General features: G+C 47.6%; 1 protein-coding gene across 1 annotated transcript; it reads left to right on the top strand.

Annotated features, from left to right (window-relative positions):
* The first annotated feature begins 9,715 nt into the window (after positions 1 to 9,715).
* Positions 9,716 to 19,753, top strand: KCTD7 (potassium channel tetramerization domain containing 7). Its single transcript, XM_036278867.1, has 5 exons — positions 9,716 to 9,970; positions 12,639 to 12,808; positions 17,821 to 17,999; positions 18,440 to 18,812; positions 19,554 to 19,753. Exons 1-5 carry the CDS (start codon positions 9,827 to 9,829, stop codon positions 19,639 to 19,641), a joined length of 954 nt encoding a protein of 317 aa, XP_036134760.1. The 5' UTR covers positions 9,716 to 9,826; the 3' UTR covers positions 19,642 to 19,753.

Genomic DNA, 19,753 nt, shown 5'->3' with positions numbered 1-19,753 from the left:
TAGTGGGATAAATTCTGATATTAGTGAATAATTTTAATTTCTTTATTAAAACCTTAATTATAACTAAAAAAAAAAAAAAAGCCAAATTGCCATTTGCCAGAAGGAGGGGGGATTTCCTGGAATGAGGAGGGGTCTTAAAAAGCATGGTAATATTGGAAATAGAAAAGCAAGCTGACTTGGATGTTGACTAGATTTATTGTGGTAATCTTTTTGGAATATAGACATATATCAAATCATTATGTTGTACACCCAAAACTAATAAATTATATGTCAATTATATATCAATTTAAAAATTAAAATTAAAAAAAAGAGAATTGACTGGAAAAGCCAACAACACAGGCCAGATGCCTCAGTGGCACTGTGAGCTGACCACGCATTTATAGTGGTATCATTTCTCCCGGGGGTGGCTCCCACCCAGAGGCAGAGCACAGAAGGCTGATGGGTTCATCTAAGGTATTCGTTTTGTAGGGTGGTCAGGTAGGGGTTCCCTAGAGAGACGTCTAAATGGACACAGAGGGTCATGGTATGATAGGGGAGAATTATAATTAAGTGATTACATACCTGAGAGAAAGGGTGTGTAGGCAAGGGACTGTCAGTCATAAGAAAGCAGAAAAGTATGTAGACCAGGTTTGGGGAGAGAGACGGAAGGACAGAACCTGGTGGTAAAAGATCGACATATTGGAGTTCTATACTTGGGAGGTAGAAGGGTTCTGGGTGCTAGCAAATCTCATCCACAGAGCATTTGCACTTGGCTCTTTTCTCTTTCTTGATGCACATTCTCCCCTCACCCCACTCAGAACCAAACTTTTTCCTCACTCCTTTCTGAAACAAAAATACTCTTGAAAAGCCTTAAATGGGGGCGTAACACAATGTGATATAAAATATTTAGAGCAGCAGGAGACAGAAACAAAGTTCACAGCAGCACTGCTTGTCATAGAACAACACCGAGAAATAATGGTTTGTCTAGAGTGACATGGGCGATATTCCATTCAGTTCAAGCCCCAGATCAGCTCAAATTAACTGCACTGCTTACAGATGCATACATATGTGGCTAAGCTTGGAAAACAAGAACATGATTATCAGAAAGGTGAGGACAGTGGTGACATCTGGGAGAATGGAGGTGCCTTCATCAGGGAGGAGCCCTAAGAGAGCATGGGAGCGAGCAATATTCTATTTCTTTATTTTTTCTTTATTGTTTTTTTTTTTATCCTCACCACCTGAGGACATTTTTCCATTTTTTTGTACAGATAGAGTGGGAGGGAGAGAGAGGAAGAGAGAGAGAGAGAAAAACATCGACGTGAAAGGGACACATCGAGTGGCTGCCTCCCGCATGACCCAACCAGGGCCGGGGACAAACTGCAACTGAGGTACATGCTCTTAGCGAGAACTGTAAGCACTGAGCCACACTGGCCAGGGCTGAATGTTGGTATTATTATTATTTTTTTTATCCTCACCCGAGGACATTTTTGCATTTATCTTCAGATAGAACAGGAAGGAGGTGGGGGGAGAGAGAGAGAAACATTGATGTGAGAGTGACACATTGAGTGGTTGCCACCCACACAAACCCAGCCGGGCCAGGGACAAACTGCAACCCAGTACATGCCCTTAATGGGAACCAAACCCGGGACTCTCAGGTCTGCAGGCCGACGCTCTAACTGCTGCTGAGCCAAACCAGCCAAGGCTGAATGTTGGTATTCTTGATGTTGTCCCAGAGGCCCCTTAAACTATCCTCATTTTTATTTTTATTTTTATTTTTTTTTTATCCTCACCCGAGGATATTTTTTCATTTTTTGTACAGATAGAGTGGGAGGGAGAGAGAGGAAGGGAGAGAGAGAGAAACATCGATGTGAAAGGGACACATGGAGTGGCTGCCACCCGCATGACCAACCAGGGCCGGGGACAAACTGCAACCGAATTACGTGCCCTTAGCGGGAACCGAACCCGGGTCTCTCCGGACCGCAGGCCGACGCTCTAACCGCTGAGCCAAACTGGCCAGGGCAACTATCCTCATTTTTAAAAATTCTTTTTCCTTTTTGCTTTTCGGTTGGGCGTTTTCCACCACCTTGTTTTCCAAATTGCTGATTCAGCTCTGGCTGGATAGCTCAATTGTTGAGAGCATTGACCTGATTTGCCAAGGTTTCAGGTTTGATCCCCAGTCAGGGCACATACAAGAATCAACGAATGACCTGGCCAGTTTGGTTCAGCAGTTGGAGCATCAGCCTGCGGACCAGAGAGTCCTGGGTTCAGTTCCCACTAGGGACGTGTACCAAAAAAAAAAAAAAAATCAACAAATGAATGCACAAATAAGTAAAGTAACAAATCAATGTTTTTCTCTCTCTTTAGGAAAAAAAAAAAAATATATATATATATACACATACACACACATACACACACACACCAGATTTCTGATTCAATCCTCTGCTTCATGTAATCTACTGTTGATTCCCTCTAATATAGTCTTCATTTTAGTTATTGTGTTCTTCATTTATGACTGGTTCTTTTTTATGTTTTCTATCTCCATCTTTGTTTTCTATCTCTTTCTTAACATTCTCATTGACTTCATTTACTCTTCCCCTAAATTCATTGAGCATCCTTATAACTAGGGTTTTGAACTCTGCATCTGATAGATTGCTTGTCTCTATTTTGTTTAGTTCACTTTCTAGAGTTTTGTTCTGGTCTTTCACTGGAGACAGGTTTCTTTGCCTTCTCATTTGGGTGTATTCCCTGTGTTTGTTTCTATGTATTAGGTAGATCTTCTATGTCTCCCAGTCTTGGTAGACTGGCCTTATATAGTAGGTGTCCTGTGGGGCCCAGTGGCACATCTCCCTGGTCACCTAAGTCAGCTGCTCCAGGTGTGTCTCTTGTGTGTGCCTCCTTGTTGTAGTTGAGCTTTGATTGCTGTTGAAATGTCAATGGGAGGGATTGACCTTCAGGCTGACTGGCTGTGAGGACTGGTCTTGTGTGGAGGAGCTGTTGTGCAGGGACTGACCCCATGAAGCAGGATTCCATTTAGTAGGGCTCTGGTGCTTGCCAAATGCACCCTTTGGGTGTGTTGTTCTTGGAGGTGATTGGGTGGTGCTCTGGTGTGGTGTGAAACTAGCCACCAGGTATGTTGGTTCTGAAGCCTTTGGGAATGGGCTGTGGTGTAAGCCAAGGTTGCTGCTGCCTGTGCCTGGCCCAGGACCACCTGGTCTGAGCTACAAAGTGATCTGCAAATGGTTTTCACCTATGCTGGGCTTGAAGGCACCTGAGAGAGGCTAAGATGCAAACGGAGGCTGGCCCACTAGTGTCAGGCTTGGGGCTGCTTTGCAAGAGATACGGGGCATGCTGAGGCTAGACAGTGCTTGTTTGGGGTTTGTGAACCTTTGAGAGATTTTTAGGAAAGTCCACAGCATGGGCCAAGACAGGACATTTGCATGGAATAGCTGCTAGAAGCAGCTTGCGTGGACCTGCAAGTTAGGTGGAGCAGGATGTTAGGGAATCACCAGGGTGAGGCAAATGGTGTATGCCAGGTTGATTGAGACTCAGACTTGGCACCTGCCTGTGCCTGCAGGCTGGGTGAGGGGAAGGCTCAACAAAGAAACAATGTCAATATCCTTTGACAGCACCTCTATTTGGGAGAGTGCTGCCCCTTCAGCCTTTGCCCTGAAACCAGACAATTTAGTTCCTCTCTGTGTGTTTCTGGTGCTTTTTAAGGGGCTGTCCCAGTGCTGGAGCTCACATCAAGTCAATCTGTCGGTGAGTAAGTCTGTGCTTGGGTCCTTTAAGAGGAATGCCTGGGATTCCTGCAGCCTCCGTCTCATTCAGCCATGATCCCTGCTGGTTTTCACAGCTAGAAGTTATGGAGACTTTCTATTCCCAGCACTAGAACCCTGGGCTGGTGAGCCCAATGTGGGGCCAGGACTCCTTGCTTCTCAGGGGGAGCCTCTGAGGCTGAGATATCCCGATTTTTAACCACCACAGGTGGGTGCCCACAGCTCCTTCAGCATCTCCACCCCTCCTACCAATCTCCATGTGGCTTCTCCTTTATATTCTTAGTTGTAGGATTTCTGTTCAGCTAGTCTTCAGGTGGTTCTCAGTGATGGTTCTGTAGTTTAGTTGTAATTTGATGTAGTTGTGGGAGGAGGTGAGCACAGAATTTACCTCCTTGGCCATCTTGACTGGAAGTCTCTCCAGCTTCTGAGTACATAGGTTTTAATTTATTATATCTATAGCTGTTTAATATGTCTAAAATACTTAAACATTAAAACTCAAAGAAGAGAAGGCATTGCATGCTCTGGTCTATTTGGCTGGGTGATTAGAGCGTCAGCCTGAAGACCAAAGAGTCCCAGGTTCGATTCCGGTTAAGGGCACGTACCTCGGTTGTGGTTCATCCCTGGCCCTGGTCAGGGTCATGTGGGAGGCAACCAATTGATGTGTCTCTCTTACATCGATGCTCCCCCCCCCCCACCGCAACCTCCCACTTGTTCTGAAGATAACTGGAGAAATATTCTCAGATAAGGATTAAAAAAATAAAATAATCTGGAAAAGAAGATGCATGCTTTTGTTCCTGCTTTCATTTCCTTTATTGTTGTTAAATTCTTCATTCAATAAATTAGAATCAGGAGAGAAAATTCAGTAGCTGAATCAGTACTTTGGAGATCTGTCAGCATTCAAAAGTTCTTTTCCTTGGGAAGGCAATGAAAATATAATCCAGAGACATCCGGTCAAGATGGCAGCATAGGTAAACACTGTCTCACCTCCTCCCACAACCACATCAAAGTTACAACTAACCTACAACACAACCATCATTCAGAACCACCTGACATCGAGCTGAATGTTAGTCCTACAACTACGGAATTAAAGCAGCAGCCACATCCAGACTGGTAGGAGGGGCGGAGGAGGACGGGCTGGTCCCACACCCACGTGTGGCGGATAAAAATCAGGAGGACACCTCGGCTGGGAAGGTCCTCCCTGAGGACTGAGGGGTCCCCGTCCCACACCAGGTGCCCTGCTCAGGGCTCCAGTGCCAGGAAGAGAATCCCCATAACTTCTGGGGGAAAAGTTAAACCAGCAGGAACTGAGACTGAGGGAGGCTGCAGCTGTGGGAGCCTCAGGCAGCTCCTCTTAAAGGGCCTGCACATGGACTTACTCAGACTTGCTCCCTCTGAGCTCAAAGGGGAGGCAGCCTGAGGGGTGCCAGAGACATACAGGGAAGAGCTGAGCTGTTTGGCTTCAGGAGGAGGGCTGGAGGGACAGCTTTCTCCTGGTCAGAGATGCTGGCAGAGGCCTTTGTTCCTTTGGTGAGCCCTTCCCTGGGGCAGCAGACAGCCGCCATATCTGGGACTCCAGCAACCTGGCTCACACTGGTAGCCCCGCCCTGGTGATTCCCTGAGGCCCCGCCCCACCCAACTTTTGGGCCACCCAAGCTGTTTCCAAAAGCTTTACCATAGGATTGGCCTGTCTTGTATCCTGCTTCAGAGTTTCCTAAAATCTCTCAAACAAGCAGCATCTGGTCTCAGCGAGCCCCATACCTCTTGTTAAGTGGCCCCAGACCTGGCACTAGAAGCAACCAGCCTTGGTTCACAAGTTGGCTTTTCCTGAACACCTCCAACACCAGCATAAGAAGCAGCCATTGGAAGATCACTTTGTAGCTTATGCCGGGTGGCCCCGGATAGAACACAGCCAGAGCCAGCACACCCAGTGGACAGCTTCAGACCATGTCGAAGCACCACCACCCAACCACCTCCACACTGACACACTCAAGGAGTAGACTCAGTGGGTACCAGAGCCCTGCTGAAGTAAGTCTTGCTCTGTGTGGTGGGCCCCTGCTGATCCTCCAAGGTAGTCAGAGGTCAGTGGGCAGTGGGCACAGCCAGTCCTTTCAGCTGATCAGCCTGAGTAAATCCCTCCCATTGATGTGCCAACAGCAATCAAGATTCAATTACAACAGAAGGGTGTACAGTCCACACTAGGGGTGCACCTTGAAGGCCCAGCTGGGGTGATCAGGGAGGCTGTGCCACTGGATCCTACAGGAGACCTACAACAGTAGGCCACCCTAGGAAGCCTAGGAGACATAGTAACTCTACCTAATACAGAGAAACAGTCACAGGAAAGCAGCCAAAATGAGGACACACACAAACATGTCCCACAGACCAGAGATTCCTGGGTTCAATTACTGCTAAGGGCATGTACCTCGGTTGCAGTTTGTCCCCGGCCCTGGTTGGTAGTGCGGGTGGCAACCACTCGATATGTCTCTTTCATGTCGATGTTTTTCTCTCTCTCTCTCTCCCTCCCACTCTATCTGAACAAAACGTGGAAAAATGTCCTCGGGTGAGGATAAAAAAAAAATAGAATCAATGGACATATCAAGAGTTTCCCAGACAAGAAAAAGCTAAAGGAGTTCATCATCACCAAACCATTATTATGTGAAATGTTGAAGGGTCTTCTTGAAGGGGACGAAGAACAAAAATATAAACAATAAAATGGCAATTAATACATTTCTATCAACAGTTGAATCTACAAACAAAATGAGCAAGCAGAACAGAAACAGACTCATAGATGCAGAGAACTTTTTGTGGCTTGCCAGATGGGTGGGGGTTGGGGGGATGGGTGAAAAAGATGAAGGAATTAAGAAGTACAAATTGGTTGTTAGACTGATGAACCTCAAAGGGAAGGGGGGAGGGAGGGCGGGATCAGATAAACCAAAGAACTTCTGTGCATATATGCATAACTGACAATAGTGTGGGGAAGGCAGGAGGGGGATGGGAATGGGAAGGAGGTGGTCAATGGGGTCAAAAGGGGGGAACATCTGTAATACATTCAACAATAAAAATAAGTTAAAAAAGAAAAAAATAAAATCCAGTTTACGACTCTCAGGCTTAATTCTCGTAGAACTATTTGTTCGGTTGACTCTTGAAAAAATAGTCCCAGGGTTAAAACTGCCTGTGTTCTGAGAGCATCCCCCACCTCTGCGTGGGCATCCCTCCATCAAAGGCTCACTGACTGTTCCCTGCAGGCCTCGTGTGAATTGGCCTGGAAGTCGGTCCACTGGGAGGTGGCGATAGCAGCTGCCAACAAACTGCCCTGCTTTCCCAGGAAGCCTGCTCCAGCCCCTTCCTACTCACTCAGCAAGTCCTCATTCCAGGCTGCTGACCTTGGATTTCTCCCCATCGTGTAAACACAACCAACTGGGAAACTACATTCCTGAAGGAAATTCTCAGCAGAAATGGAAGATGAATACTCCAACACACTCAGCACTTACAACTAATTTTACGTGGACTTTCCTATTTCCTGAGCCTCTGGGCTTCCTTCTCATTTTCTGTATACAACCCTGCTTTAAGGTGTTTGAATAAATGCCTCCCCAATAGCCCTTAGTTCTGTGGTTTTTCTCAGATGGATTTCTAGGGAAGGAGAGGCCATCTGGCAGAGTGGATAAACGGAAGGAAGCTCGTCCAGGTAACTCCTTGTTAAGTTGCTTCATGAACCAACCCAGGATCTACTCGACTTTTTGTAAGATAATACAATTCTTGTAGTATTTAAGCCACTTTTGGTTGAGGTTTCTGTTACAGCTGAAACATCCTAATTGTCATAGGATGAAAAGGAATTTTTGTCATAGGTTTTTGTTGCTGTTATAAATACTTTTTAGAAAGGCTGGAGCAGGTAATGATAGATAGAAGGCCTCTGGGGACCAGGGTGATGCTACTCAAAGTGTGGTTCAAGGACCTGCAGTGTCAGAGTTACCTAAGAGTTGGTTAGGAATGCAAGTTAAAGGGGCTACCTCTCAGACCTACCAAATCAGATTCTCTGGAAGTGAGGCTGGGAATATATATTTTAATAAGGCACTCTCCAGTGATTTTGATGCAACTAAAGTTAGAGAAAACACTAACCTAGGGCACACCTACAGCTGGGAGAGTGGTCCAACAGAGGACGTGCTGTGTCTCTAGCACATTATTAAGCTCCCAGATGCTGATTTAATCCTCTATGTTCATTCTCCTTTTCTGTCAAAACTATGTGAGAATCAAATGAGGAACTGGGTGTAAAAATGGTTTGACAGAGTTAAAACCTTGGTCCCCAGGAGAGTCCCTGAGCTGACCCAGCTCTACCAGCATCCAAGGCTGCAAACAGATGTATGGGATCAGGCTGGACTCTGCCTCTCCAGCTGGAGCTTCTTTTGTAGGACCTGCCTCCATCTGGTGTCCAGGTGCCCAGTGATGGAACCAGAAGGGAGAAGATGGATACTCACTGTCATCTTTCTTTTTTTTTTTTTATCCTCACCCGAGGACATTTTTGCATTTATCTTCAGATAGAGGGGGAGGGAGAGAGGGAGGAAGAGAGAGAGAAACATTGAAGTGAGAGAGACACATCGACTGATTGCCACCCATACGACTTCCAACTGGGGCCGGGGACAAACTGCAACCGAGGTACGTGCCCTTAGTGAGAACCGAACCCGGGACTCTCTGGTCCGCAGGCCGAACCGGCCAGGGCCTTACTGTCATCTGAATTGAACTCAATTGCCCCTATTTTGAGTTTTCTTTTTTGGATTCCTGCGATGCGGAAGAATAATAAACCCTTATGGCTCACGTCCCAGTGCTGCCCCTGTCTTACAACCTCTGTGATCTCAGCTGTCCTCCCTCCTCCGACCTCTACTGAAGTGGCCCACCCACACCAACCCCAGATTTCCCTGGCCTTTCATACCCGGGGAGGCACAGGACCTGCTGCCCTGGGGACAGACTAACTACTAGGTCAGGAGCCCTTCTACCTCTCAAGTTACTAGGTGTTGCCTCCCCCATTGTGGTGTTATCAGACTGAAGGGGCCATTTGCCTGTGCACATCAAAGCCCAGCGAGACAAACAGGAGTGTGCAGCCTAGAAAGTAAAGATTTATTAAGGAGATGGCAGTCACAGATAGCTAATGCTGAAAAACCTAGTTCCCAATGGCTTCTAGGGGATGGCTTACATAAGGGGGGAAAAATCATTAATCAATGATTAAGGGAGTTAAGTTAGGGTCATGGTCAGGGTCCTGGTCTCTGATGATTGGTCAGCACTGGAGTAGGGGGCAGTTGGTCATTGCATCTGGTCTTGTTGTCAGCCATGGCCTAGCTTCATCTGAGTTTGCAAGGATTCTGTTGGTGGAGTGTTTAGGAGCTGAAACACAACTAAGGCCTAGATGTTATCTCTAGTTTGACCAAAACTCTTTCTCTATGGTCAACGGACCCGAATGTTTTCTAAGATTATTTAATGTGGGCTAGAAACTCAATGGTCTGAGGGCTTAATGATCATATAAAGGAGAGGGAGGTGGCACTGTGAGGCCAATTTGAGTCAAAGGAAAAAAATCAAAATAAAAGGGCAAATTAAAGAAAATAAGGTTACTACAGGGTTACGGAGAGAACCACCCTACAAGCCAACCCTGAGGCCCACTCAGAGGGGGTGCGCCCACTGCATGGGGTACCCATGATTGGGGAGAAGAAGGCGAGTCTGCTGGTCAGAGGGCCAATCAGAGCAGGGCAGGCAAGCGGCCTGCTCCAGTGGCCACTCAGGTGTAGGCTGACCACTCTGCCTGCCCTAGGACTGGGCGAGCTTCCTGCCAATCAGGGGCGGGGCAAACGGAGCTCGGCCAGTAGCGGGAGGCGGCAGCGTCAGCGCCTAGTTGGTGGTCCCTGCGCTGGCCCGCTAACCGGTCCGCTGGCCGAGGGAGCCGCGGCCCCTAGGCCCCCGGCGCGCTGCGCTCTCGCCCCCCGACCCCGCCGGCTCGTGGCCCGCGCCATGCCAGGCGCTGCTCCATTCTAGTGCCGCCGTGTCCGTTGCCCGCCTGCCTGAAGCCGCGCCCACAGCCCAGAGCCAGAGGGATGGTGGTAGTCACGGGGCGGGAGCCAGACAGCCGTCGCCCGGACGGTGCAATGTCCAGCTCCGACGCCGAAGACGACTTTCTGGAGCCGGCCACCCCGACGGCCACGCAAGCGGGGCAAGCGCTTCCCCTCCTGCCTCAAGAGGTACCTGGACGGAGGTGGTGGGGGGCAGGTGCTGGGCGGAGCTGACCTTGGGATGTGAGCCCGCTACGTTTGGAGATCAAGGGACGGGCCGAGGGGGGCGCCAGAGGAGCTGTGCTCTCCTGCCCACCTGCCCTTCCCCGCCCGAGGAACGCACGAGGCGTGTCTTCCCTGCCCCAGAGATCACCTGTCCCCGAACCCCCTCCTTCCAGTACTCACTGCCACTAAGATGGATTTACTCCGTGGAAAGGGGACCTTGGAGCCCCAAGAGATGATAGAGCTTTCTAGAATATCCAAGAGGCCTTGGTGGTTACCCCAACCCAATGTCCAGCTGCCCTGAGAGTGGAGTCAGGGACTGTGTGCAGGTAAAAAGCAGCGCAGGTGTTAGAGGTGAGCACACTCCCCTGACAGCTCCCCGACTTTCCCTCATTAGCTGCTGTGCTGGTGCAGTGGCTTCCACTGGTCTTCGCATGTATGACAGTATCATATTAACGCCTGAAATGACCCTTAAGAGAAGGGAAAAGAATAGGGAAGGTGGGACACCTAGGACACTGAAGACAGACTAGGAAGGAAGAGCTAAGGGAGTGTCAGATATGGGAGAATGTGATGTGTGGAGACTTAGGAGAATGGACAGAGCCCCAGAGGGGCTGGGCCCGGCTGGGTGAGGCTTTGGGGAAGCAGATAAGTGTTATTGGGGGGTTAGAAATCCATATGTTTAATGTCATGTGACACTTGTGAAAATGAGCAGAACTCTAGAAGTACTCTTTGATATTGAGGGGGAAGAGAGCCATTACAGACACAGTGGTGCTGTTTCTGTGTGCACTGTCATTGGGGAAACCATGTGGTTTGAAGGATAGAGTACGGGACCCAGAGACTTCAGGCCAGGACTCCAGTGCCAGCTCCCCCACAGATTACATTGCTCCATGTGAGATCTAAAACTGTTTTTTGACTGCTTTTTCCTCTCTGCCTCAGGCTTTTCATCTCTAATATGGAGCAAACACTTGGATTGTTATGGGTATGAGAAATCCTCGGAAAAGGTTTAAAGAGCTCCAGAAATGTAAAGTATTATTGTCCCAAAATCATATTTGAGTCCTTGGTATGCACATAGAATAGTTTTAGAGGAGCTATAGAATCAGCAAAAGGCATTTCCTGTCCTTTGGGTGCAGAAGAGTCACAGTACATAATATACATGGAATTGTAAATACCTATCTATCTATTTCATTTATTCATTTAGTGCATATTTGGGTGTTTACTGTGAGTCAGGCACTGCGCAAGGCCCTGGGGAACTTTTATTTAATCTATACATACCCTACTTTATTCACAAAGAATTTGAAAATTGGGAGAAAGGACTTACTAGACAAATATACATAGACTTTCACTGGAGCCTGAGAGATGTCGTAATATTGAAAAGTATGCACTGGGACAAAATTTTAATCTGGAGGAGGAGGGTTGGAAAATTAGAGAGAACTGGCCTTGTTTCTTTCAAATTCACAAGGAGTGAAAGATATCAAGAGAGGAAAAAGAAAAAGAACAGAAAGGTCTAGAGCATTTTAGAAAGAACCTAGAGTTCTCAGGGCAAATCTATTCCATCATTCTCTGTTCTTCACCCCACCCTTGCCTGCGGAACCTTAGCTGGACTGGGGATTTATCTCACTCCACAGATTAAGAAGGAATTACTCAACAAACATTCACGAGCCCTGCTGTGGGTGGCCTCATGATGGTGAACAAGATGGTGTCCCTGCCTCCGAAGCTTCGGGTCTAGAAGGGTGGGCTGACAGAAGAAAATAATTACCACGGTATTGTGTTAGGCACTATAATAGAGGAGAATGTGGCATACAGTGAAGGCACAGAGGAAGGAGTGGTTAGTTAACACTGTCTTGGGAGCTGGCATGGGACAATAGAGCAGAAACGCTCACAGAGTCGGGGAACTTGAATAGAAGCCCTTAGAATGAGTGACTGCTGCTAACCTATATGATATCTTGGCATGAATTAGAAAAAGGGCACACAGATCACTCTCATCCAGGCTCCCTTGTGCAGTGAGCAGTGTACGCCACCATATGGAGCACTTGCAATTGCTAGATGGCCAAAGGGAGAGTGGTAAGAGTATTTTGGACAGAGAAGACAGCTTGGCAAGGGCACAAAAATGGTAAATTTGGGAAGTGCAAGGAGGACTGTGAAGGCGCTGAGCTGTAGAGCAGAAATAGTAGGATTGGGGTGGAGAGACCTGATTGAGGCGCTGTTGGGAAGGATGGATAGGACTTGGCAGCTGGTGAGTGTGGGGAAAGGGAGGAGAGTGGAGAGTGTTCAGGAAGACTCCTCGGTTTTGGTTTTGGGTGACTGAGTGAATGATGAGGCTTTGATCAGACCCAAGTGGACTGCAGAACAGCCCGGCTCTCATTTTTCTTGCCTGGCTGATCATGCAGCTGTTTGTTTTTTTTCTTTATTGATTTTAGAGAGAGAGGAAGGGAGAGGGAGAGAGTGAGAGACATTGATGAAAGAACATCGATGGGCCGCCTCCTGCATGCCCCCCACTGGGGATTTGGCCCACAACCTGGGCATGTGCCCTGACCGGGAATCAAACCGGCAACCTCTCGGTGTATGGGTCAGTGCTCAACCACTGAGCCACACCGGTTGGGCGCAGCTGTTTTGTTTGTTTGTTTGTTTTTTCCAGTTTCCTGAAGTTGTTCCCCTTAACATTGGAGGGGCTCACTTTACCACACGCCTGTCCACCCTGCGGCGCTACGAAGACACCATGCTGGCAGCCATGTTCAGCGGGCGTCATTACATCCCCACCGATGCCGAGGGCCGGTACTTCATTGACCGGGACGGCACACACTTTGGGTATGTTTCTCCCTCTACGATCATCTTTGTAGTCCTAGCAAATGGGTGGCCCGGGCTTGGGCATGGGGCTTTAGTAACTTCCATAGTACCCAGAAGAGGAGATAACATACTGACAGAATTTAATAAATGTGCCTGTTAAATTGGAGCAGAATTTTTAGTTTCTTTCGCAGGGGAGGCAAGGCCAGCTAGAGAAATCCCAGGTAACACGCTGGCCGGATGCGATGAAACTGATTCTGTCCTTCATAGTTGAAGACTGTGGAGTTGTCATCTGTGTGGAAAGGAATAGGTGTGATCCCCCCTGGGGGGGGGGGTTCAAGTCACCTTCTCGGAGAATACCCTCAGATCAGGTTCTGGGGCTCAGCATTGCCATTGGGGAGGAAGTGTGGTGTTTGGCCGTGGTCCCCAGACTTCCTTCAGTAGTTTAAAGCAAACACAAAAGGTGAGGGAAGGGCCAACAAAAGGTTGTCATTCTTGAATGTTGCCCCCCAAAAAGTCTCAAAAAACAAAACAACCTTCAATTATTACTGTCGTTTTAACACTAAAACATGGAAACATGGACTCTCAAAAAATAGATAGCCTTTCCCAGACACCCTTACACATAAATAGTTTAAAGACTTTTTATGTCCGTTTCCTTGTTTGTGAAATGAGAAATAACTATAGCTGCCTTGCAGGCCTATCGTGTGGATTAAAGGAGACGTGGTGTGACCCCTGGCCAGGTCCTTTCGGAGTTTATGGCTCAAACTCGTTTCCTCTTAGCAGTCTAACTTTGGAGATGACTAAAGAACGAACGTGGTCCTTGACCTTGAACAAAATGGCCAGGGAGGCAGAACTGTCCAATCACTCCATCTCTGTGATGGCCTCTAAGTAGCATTTTCCACATTGGGAGCAGGGTCATTTTTATCCTCAGAAAGGAAACTCCGGTCAAATAATGAGCTTTGAAGCATCTGGGTTTCTCCACTGGGTTGTCAGCTGCCTCCAGTGCTGAGAAAACAAAGTGTCACATCGCTCTGCAGAGCTATAAAAAGGTTTTTGTTTGCAGGCTGTTTGCGGGAAGAAAGTGCTGGCCCCAGCTGGCAGCTCCCACAACACTCGTGGCTGAGCCTTGCCCTGGGGATAAGCTTTTCAGAGCTTACCAAGGGTTGCTGAAGATCCTAGAGGACCAGTTTGGAAGGAGTTGTGGGGAGGAGGAATAGGGCTTGGCTTTAGCTGGAGAGTGCCAGAGCCAGGCAAGGGTGTTGGGCAGAAAGCAGGATATTGTGGCCTTTATCCTCAGACTGCAGGGCTCCAGTGGCCTGTGATTCACCAGCAGCAGATGAAGTTGTTGAAAGACTCAGATAAAGTTCCCTGGTCAAGTAGCTCTGTTGGTAAGAACGTCTTCCCCATATGCCAAGGTTGCAGGTTTGATCTCCAGTCAGGGCACATAACAAGAAGCAACCAATGAATATATAAATAAGCAGAACAACAAATCGATGTCTCTTTCTCTCTTCCCCTCCCTCTTCCTCTCTGTAAAATCAACTTTAAAAAAAATTTTTTTTTTTTACTTTACAGAGAGAGGAAATGAGAAAGAGAGCGATAGAAACATCGATGAGAGAGAACACTGATTGGCTGCCTCCTTCCTGCCCCCTACTGGGAATCGTGCCTACAACCTGGGCATGTGTCCTGACTGGGAATCGAACTGGCGATCTCTTGCTGCATGGGTCAGCGCTCAACCACTGAGTCACACCGGCCGGACCAACTTTTTAAAAAAAGAAAGAAAAACTCAGATAAAGTAAAATAGGGATTTAGGACATTTGGAGAGGTAAATTTCTCAGCTGGTGTAGCTCACCTATCCTCATCGCCAGCCATGGAGGCTGCTTGGGCCTCCACTTGGGGCAGTTTTCCATTGTGATCAATGAGTGCAGCCCTGGCTGGTTTTGCTCAGTGGTCAGAGTATTGGCCCGAGGACTGAAGGGTCTTGGGTTTGATTCCCAGTCAGGGGCACGTACCTGGTTGTAAGTTCGATCCCCAGCCCCAGTTGGGGTCATGTGGGTGGCGACCAATAGATGTGTCTCTTTCACCTTGAAGTTTCTCTTTTTTTCTCTTCCTCCCCCCTTCCCTTTCTGTCTAAAAATCAGTGGAAAAATATCCTTGGGTGAGGATTAACAATAATAACAACAAAAATGAGCACTTTGGATTCCAGTGTGGACCACTGTGTGTGTGGACGTGGAGTCACCCCCATCTGCATCTGAGCCTCTGGCTAACTGTGGCTCCTTGAGCACGGATGTTCCTTAACCTCTTTGAGCCCCACTTTCTCTTTATTATATGTTTATTTTTAATCCTCACCCGAGGATATTTTTACATTTTTGTTCAGATAGAGTGGGAGGAGGAGGAGGAGAGAGAGAAACATCGATGTGAGAGGGACACATCAAGTGGTTGCCTCCCGCACAATCCCAATCGGGGCCAAGGATCAATCGCAACTGAGGTATGTGTCCTTGACTGAAATCAAACCCGTAAATCATTGGTCTGCGGGCTGACACTCCTACCGCTGAGCCAAACCAGCCAGGGTCCATTTTTACTTTATAAAATGGACAAAAGCTTGGCCAATGTGGCTCAGTGGTTGAGTGCCGACCCATGCACCAAGAGGTCACTGGTTCGATTCCCAGTCAGGGCACATGCCCAGCTTGCGGGCCCAACCTCCAGTGGGGGGCATGCAGGAGGTTGCCAGTTGATGTTCTCTCTCATCGATATTTCTGTTTCTCTCTTCCTTTCCCTTCCTCTCTAAAAGCAATAAAGAAAATAAATAAGTAAAATGGACATAAGATGACACTTCCATAATGTTATTGAAAGGATTCTGTGGGATAACACATATATAGTAGCTGACACAGATTACTACTTGGTGAGTGTTAGCTGGTGTTGCATTATAATCGTAGACTAACTATAGAGGTAACAGCTTAATCTTGGAATTTACTCACATATCCTTGAAGAAAAACCCTTCCCACACCTTCCTTGATGTATCTGATTACTCTTTGCACTAAAGAAAACTGAAAAGAGAATTAAAACTGAATTTTTATTTTAAGAAAATGCAATATGGCCAGCTGGTGTGGTTCGGTGGATTGAGTGTCATCCCATGGACTGAGAGGTCCCAGTTCAATTCTGATCAGGGCACATGCCCAGGTTGTGGGCTTGATCCCCCTGGGGGAGGTGAGATGGGGGGGACGTGTAGGAGGCAGCCGATGGTTATTTCTGTCTCTCTCCTTTCCCTTCTCAATTAAATCAATTAAAAAAACATATTTAAAGAAAATGCAGTATGTGATTTTATTCACTCCTGGAATTAATTTGTTCAGATGTTAGGTTGAGGCATTTGATTGTCTCCATATAGCTACGGAATAACACTATGGCAAGGATATGTACACGGTGTGCAACTCCTCTGCAGTGCTAGTGGGAATGTAAAACATTGCAACCACTTCGTTAAACGTGCACTATAACTGAACAATTCTACTTCTATGTTTACCCAGGAGAAACGGGTGCATGTGTTCACAGTGAGTCTTATATAGGCATGTTCATCACAGCTTTACTCCTGAAAGCCCCTACTCCAATGTCCATCAACAGGAGAATGGGTGAATAAATTATAGTGCGTATCTCCATACGATGGTATGCTACTTAGCAATAAAAAGCAGCAAACAAATCTTACATGCAACATAAATCTGAAAAACATCAGGTCAAGGGAAAGAAGCCAGGCACAGAAGAGAACGGACTGTATGATTCTACTTACATGAATTTCAAGAAGCAGCAGAATGAACCTTTGCTGACAGAAGTAGAAGTGGAGTGGTTGCCTCTGTAGGACTCGCTGGGAAGAGGCACAAAGAAACTTGAAGAAGATGGAAGTGTTCTCTATCTTGAGCTAGGTGGCGGTTGTATGAGCATATTCATACTTAAAACTTACTTGGGTCCTGGCTGGTTTGGCTCAGCAGTTAGAGCGGTGGCCCGTGGACCAATGAGTCGCAGGTTCAACACTGGTCAAGGGCACGTACCTCAGTTGTTTGGTTGCGGTTCGTCCCTGGCCCTGGTCGGGTTGTGCGGGAGGCAACCAGTTGATGTGGCTGTATCACATCGATATTTCTCTCTGTTTCTTTCTCTCCCTCCCTCCCACTCTGTCTGATGATAAATAGAAAAATATCCTCAGGTGAGGAATTAAAAAAAAAAACAACACAACTTAGTTGAATGGTACAATTAAGATTTATATATTGCCCTGGCCGGTTTGGCTCAGTAGTTAGAGCGTCAGCCTGCGGTCTGGAGAGACCCGGGTTCGGTTCCCGTAAGGGCATGTACCTTGGTTGCAGTTTGTCCCTGGCCCTGGTTGGGTCGTGTAGGTGGCAACCACTCGATGTGTCCCTTTCACGTCGAAGTTTCTGTCTCTGTCTCTTCCTCTCTCACCCTCCCACTCTATCTGAACAAAAAAACAAAACAAAACAAAAAAATGTCCTCAGGTGAGGATTAAAAAAAAAAGAAAAAGATTTATATATTTATTGAACATTAATTTACCTCAATTAAAATATATACAGGGTAGGGCAAAAGTAGGTTTACTGTTCATATGGAAAATAATAATACAAGAATAAACTATTTTGTGTTCTCACCACTGTAAACTTACTTTTGCCCAACTCTAAGAGGCTAATAATATATTTTCATTATTCCTATATATACCTAATAATAATACCTAATATGCATAATAATTATAAATATAATAATGATATTGCTAATAAGAACTATTAACACTTTTTGAGGGCTTACTCTATGCCAGGTATTTTCGAAGCACTTTTTATAGACTGACTCATTTAATCCTATAACATTATGGAGTAGTTGTCTTATTTCCCCCCACTTTACAGAAGAGAAACGCGAAGGCACAGAAAGGCTAGGCTCACCTACCCAGGTTACACAGCTGGCAGTCTAGTTCCAGGCTCTGTGCTCTAACTACTAGGCGGCACTGCCCAGTTCCATCAGCTCCTTCTCACCAACCTTCTTTCCTTCCTGCTCAGAGATGTGCTGAATTTCCTGCGCTCAGGGGACCTGCCGCCCCGGGAACGTGTGCGGGCTGTGTACAAAGAGGCCCAGTACTACGCCATAGGGCCCCTCCTGGAGCAGCTGGAGAACATGCAGCCACTGAAGGGGGAGAAAGTACGCCAGGCATTTCTGGGACTCATGCCCTATTACAAAGGTGAGGGGTGGGCTGCCCAGGCTGCTCAGGGTATGGGAAGGAGGGTTGCAAGGCATCTGTCAGTGCCTAGCCTCCCCCAGAACAAGGGGGCCCAAGTTCATGTGTATTCCTCGACAGGAGACAGTCCCACTTCTTTTCTGCCCTTCCCTCTCTGTCACACTGGGAACATACAGGTTAAGGGGGCCCCTTGCCTGTGACAGTCATCAAATCACATTTCAAAAGGACAGTCCTCATCCCATCCCCTTGGTTTCCCTTTACAGTGGAGAACTATGATCCCTCTTGAAGTTTGTATCCTGCATAGGCCCAAAGAATCCCTTCTCCCTGTCTCTTCCCTCTTGGATCCTGCCATCAGTGGGGCTCTCTGTGCCCCCCCACTGCCTTGCCCCACTCCCCACCTGCCAACCCTTATCCCAGTGATGGCTGCTGTATTTATCCCACAGACCATTTGGAGCGGATTGTGGAGATTGCCCGTCTGCGTGCAGTACAGCGAAAGGCCCGCTTTGCCAAGCTCAAGGTCTGTGTCTTCAAGGAGGAGATGCCCATCACCCCCTATGAGTGTCCACTTCTGAACTCTCTGCGCTTCGAACGGAGCGAGAGTGATGGGCAGCTGTTCGAGCACCACTGCGAAGTGGATGTGTCCTTTGGGCCCTGGGAGGCTGTGGCTGATGTTTATGACCTACTGCACTGCCTGGTCACAGACCTCTCAGCCCAGGGCCTCATCGTGGACCACCAGTGCATTGGGGTGTGTGACAAACACCTCATCAACCACTACTACTGCAAGCGCCCCATCTATGAGTTCAAGATCACATGGTGGTGAGTAGTCCTGGTAGGGAATAGAGTCCCTTCAGGGAGGATGTCCATTCCCCTTCTTGGCTCTGGGAGTCAGATCCCTGGAACGGCTGCTGACTGCCCCAGAACCTGCTGAGGTGAGGACAGTCCGGAGGCACAGCTCCGCGTGGATGGAGGTGCCGCTCTAGTCTCCCCTGCTGTTCCTTGGGGCCAGGCTCAGAGCTTGTGGCCTGTGGGCACTTGGTACCTGCACTCACCCGGCCTTTCCTCCAGGCACAGCAGTCTTGACTTGAGACCGATGGGGTCTGGCTAGCTAGGGCTTGCCAGGAAGTCCAGAGAGGTTTTGTCACTTTCTTGACCTTGTAAGAGAGTTTCTGCCCTTTTTAGAGCCACATTGCCAACATGACCTAGGCATAATCACCTCCTCACCCTGTTCAGGTATTCCTTCCCTGTGCTCAGTGTGTAGGTACGAACATAGAACATGATGGGGGATTTATCCAAGTAGCCACTCCGTGGTCCCTGGCTGAAGAAGGAGCATCTTCTCTCCCTCTTCCCCTAAGAATAGTCCCACACTTTGTTTTAGGACGTGAAAAGACCTTCCTCCCGAAACGCATTCTTTACCACTTTTTGGAGATGTAACCATAGTTGCCAAAACCATGCACCAGGTTGGCCTTAGAAAAGCACAATGTTTACAGCCCAGCTTTGGGCCTTGGCTTCTCCTGTCTTCCACCAACCTTCCTTGCTTGAAGGGTTATCTTCTCACAGGGCTGGATTATACATTTCAGAGGCGCCTTTTGGAGATTCCCTGAGTCAAGCAGGCAAGATGTCTACATCTGTTGTCTTTGAGATGTAACTTCCTTTCTGGAGGCTCAGAATACCTCCTTGGCTGCCATTTCTTCTTTCAGGATCCAGTTGGTGGTAAATCCCCTTTTTTTAAAACAAATCTTTTTTCTTTTTCAATTACA

Source organism: Molossus molossus, unplaced genomic scaffold (genome assembly GCF_014108415.1).
Source record: "Molossus molossus isolate mMolMol1 unplaced genomic scaffold, mMolMol1.p scaffold_m16_p_3, whole genome shotgun sequence".
Taxonomy (NCBI): Eukaryota; Metazoa; Chordata; class Mammalia; order Chiroptera; family Molossidae; genus Molossus; species Molossus molossus.
The sequence above is the reverse complement of the archived record's forward strand: the minus strand, read 5'-3'. Positions and strand labels throughout refer to the sequence as shown.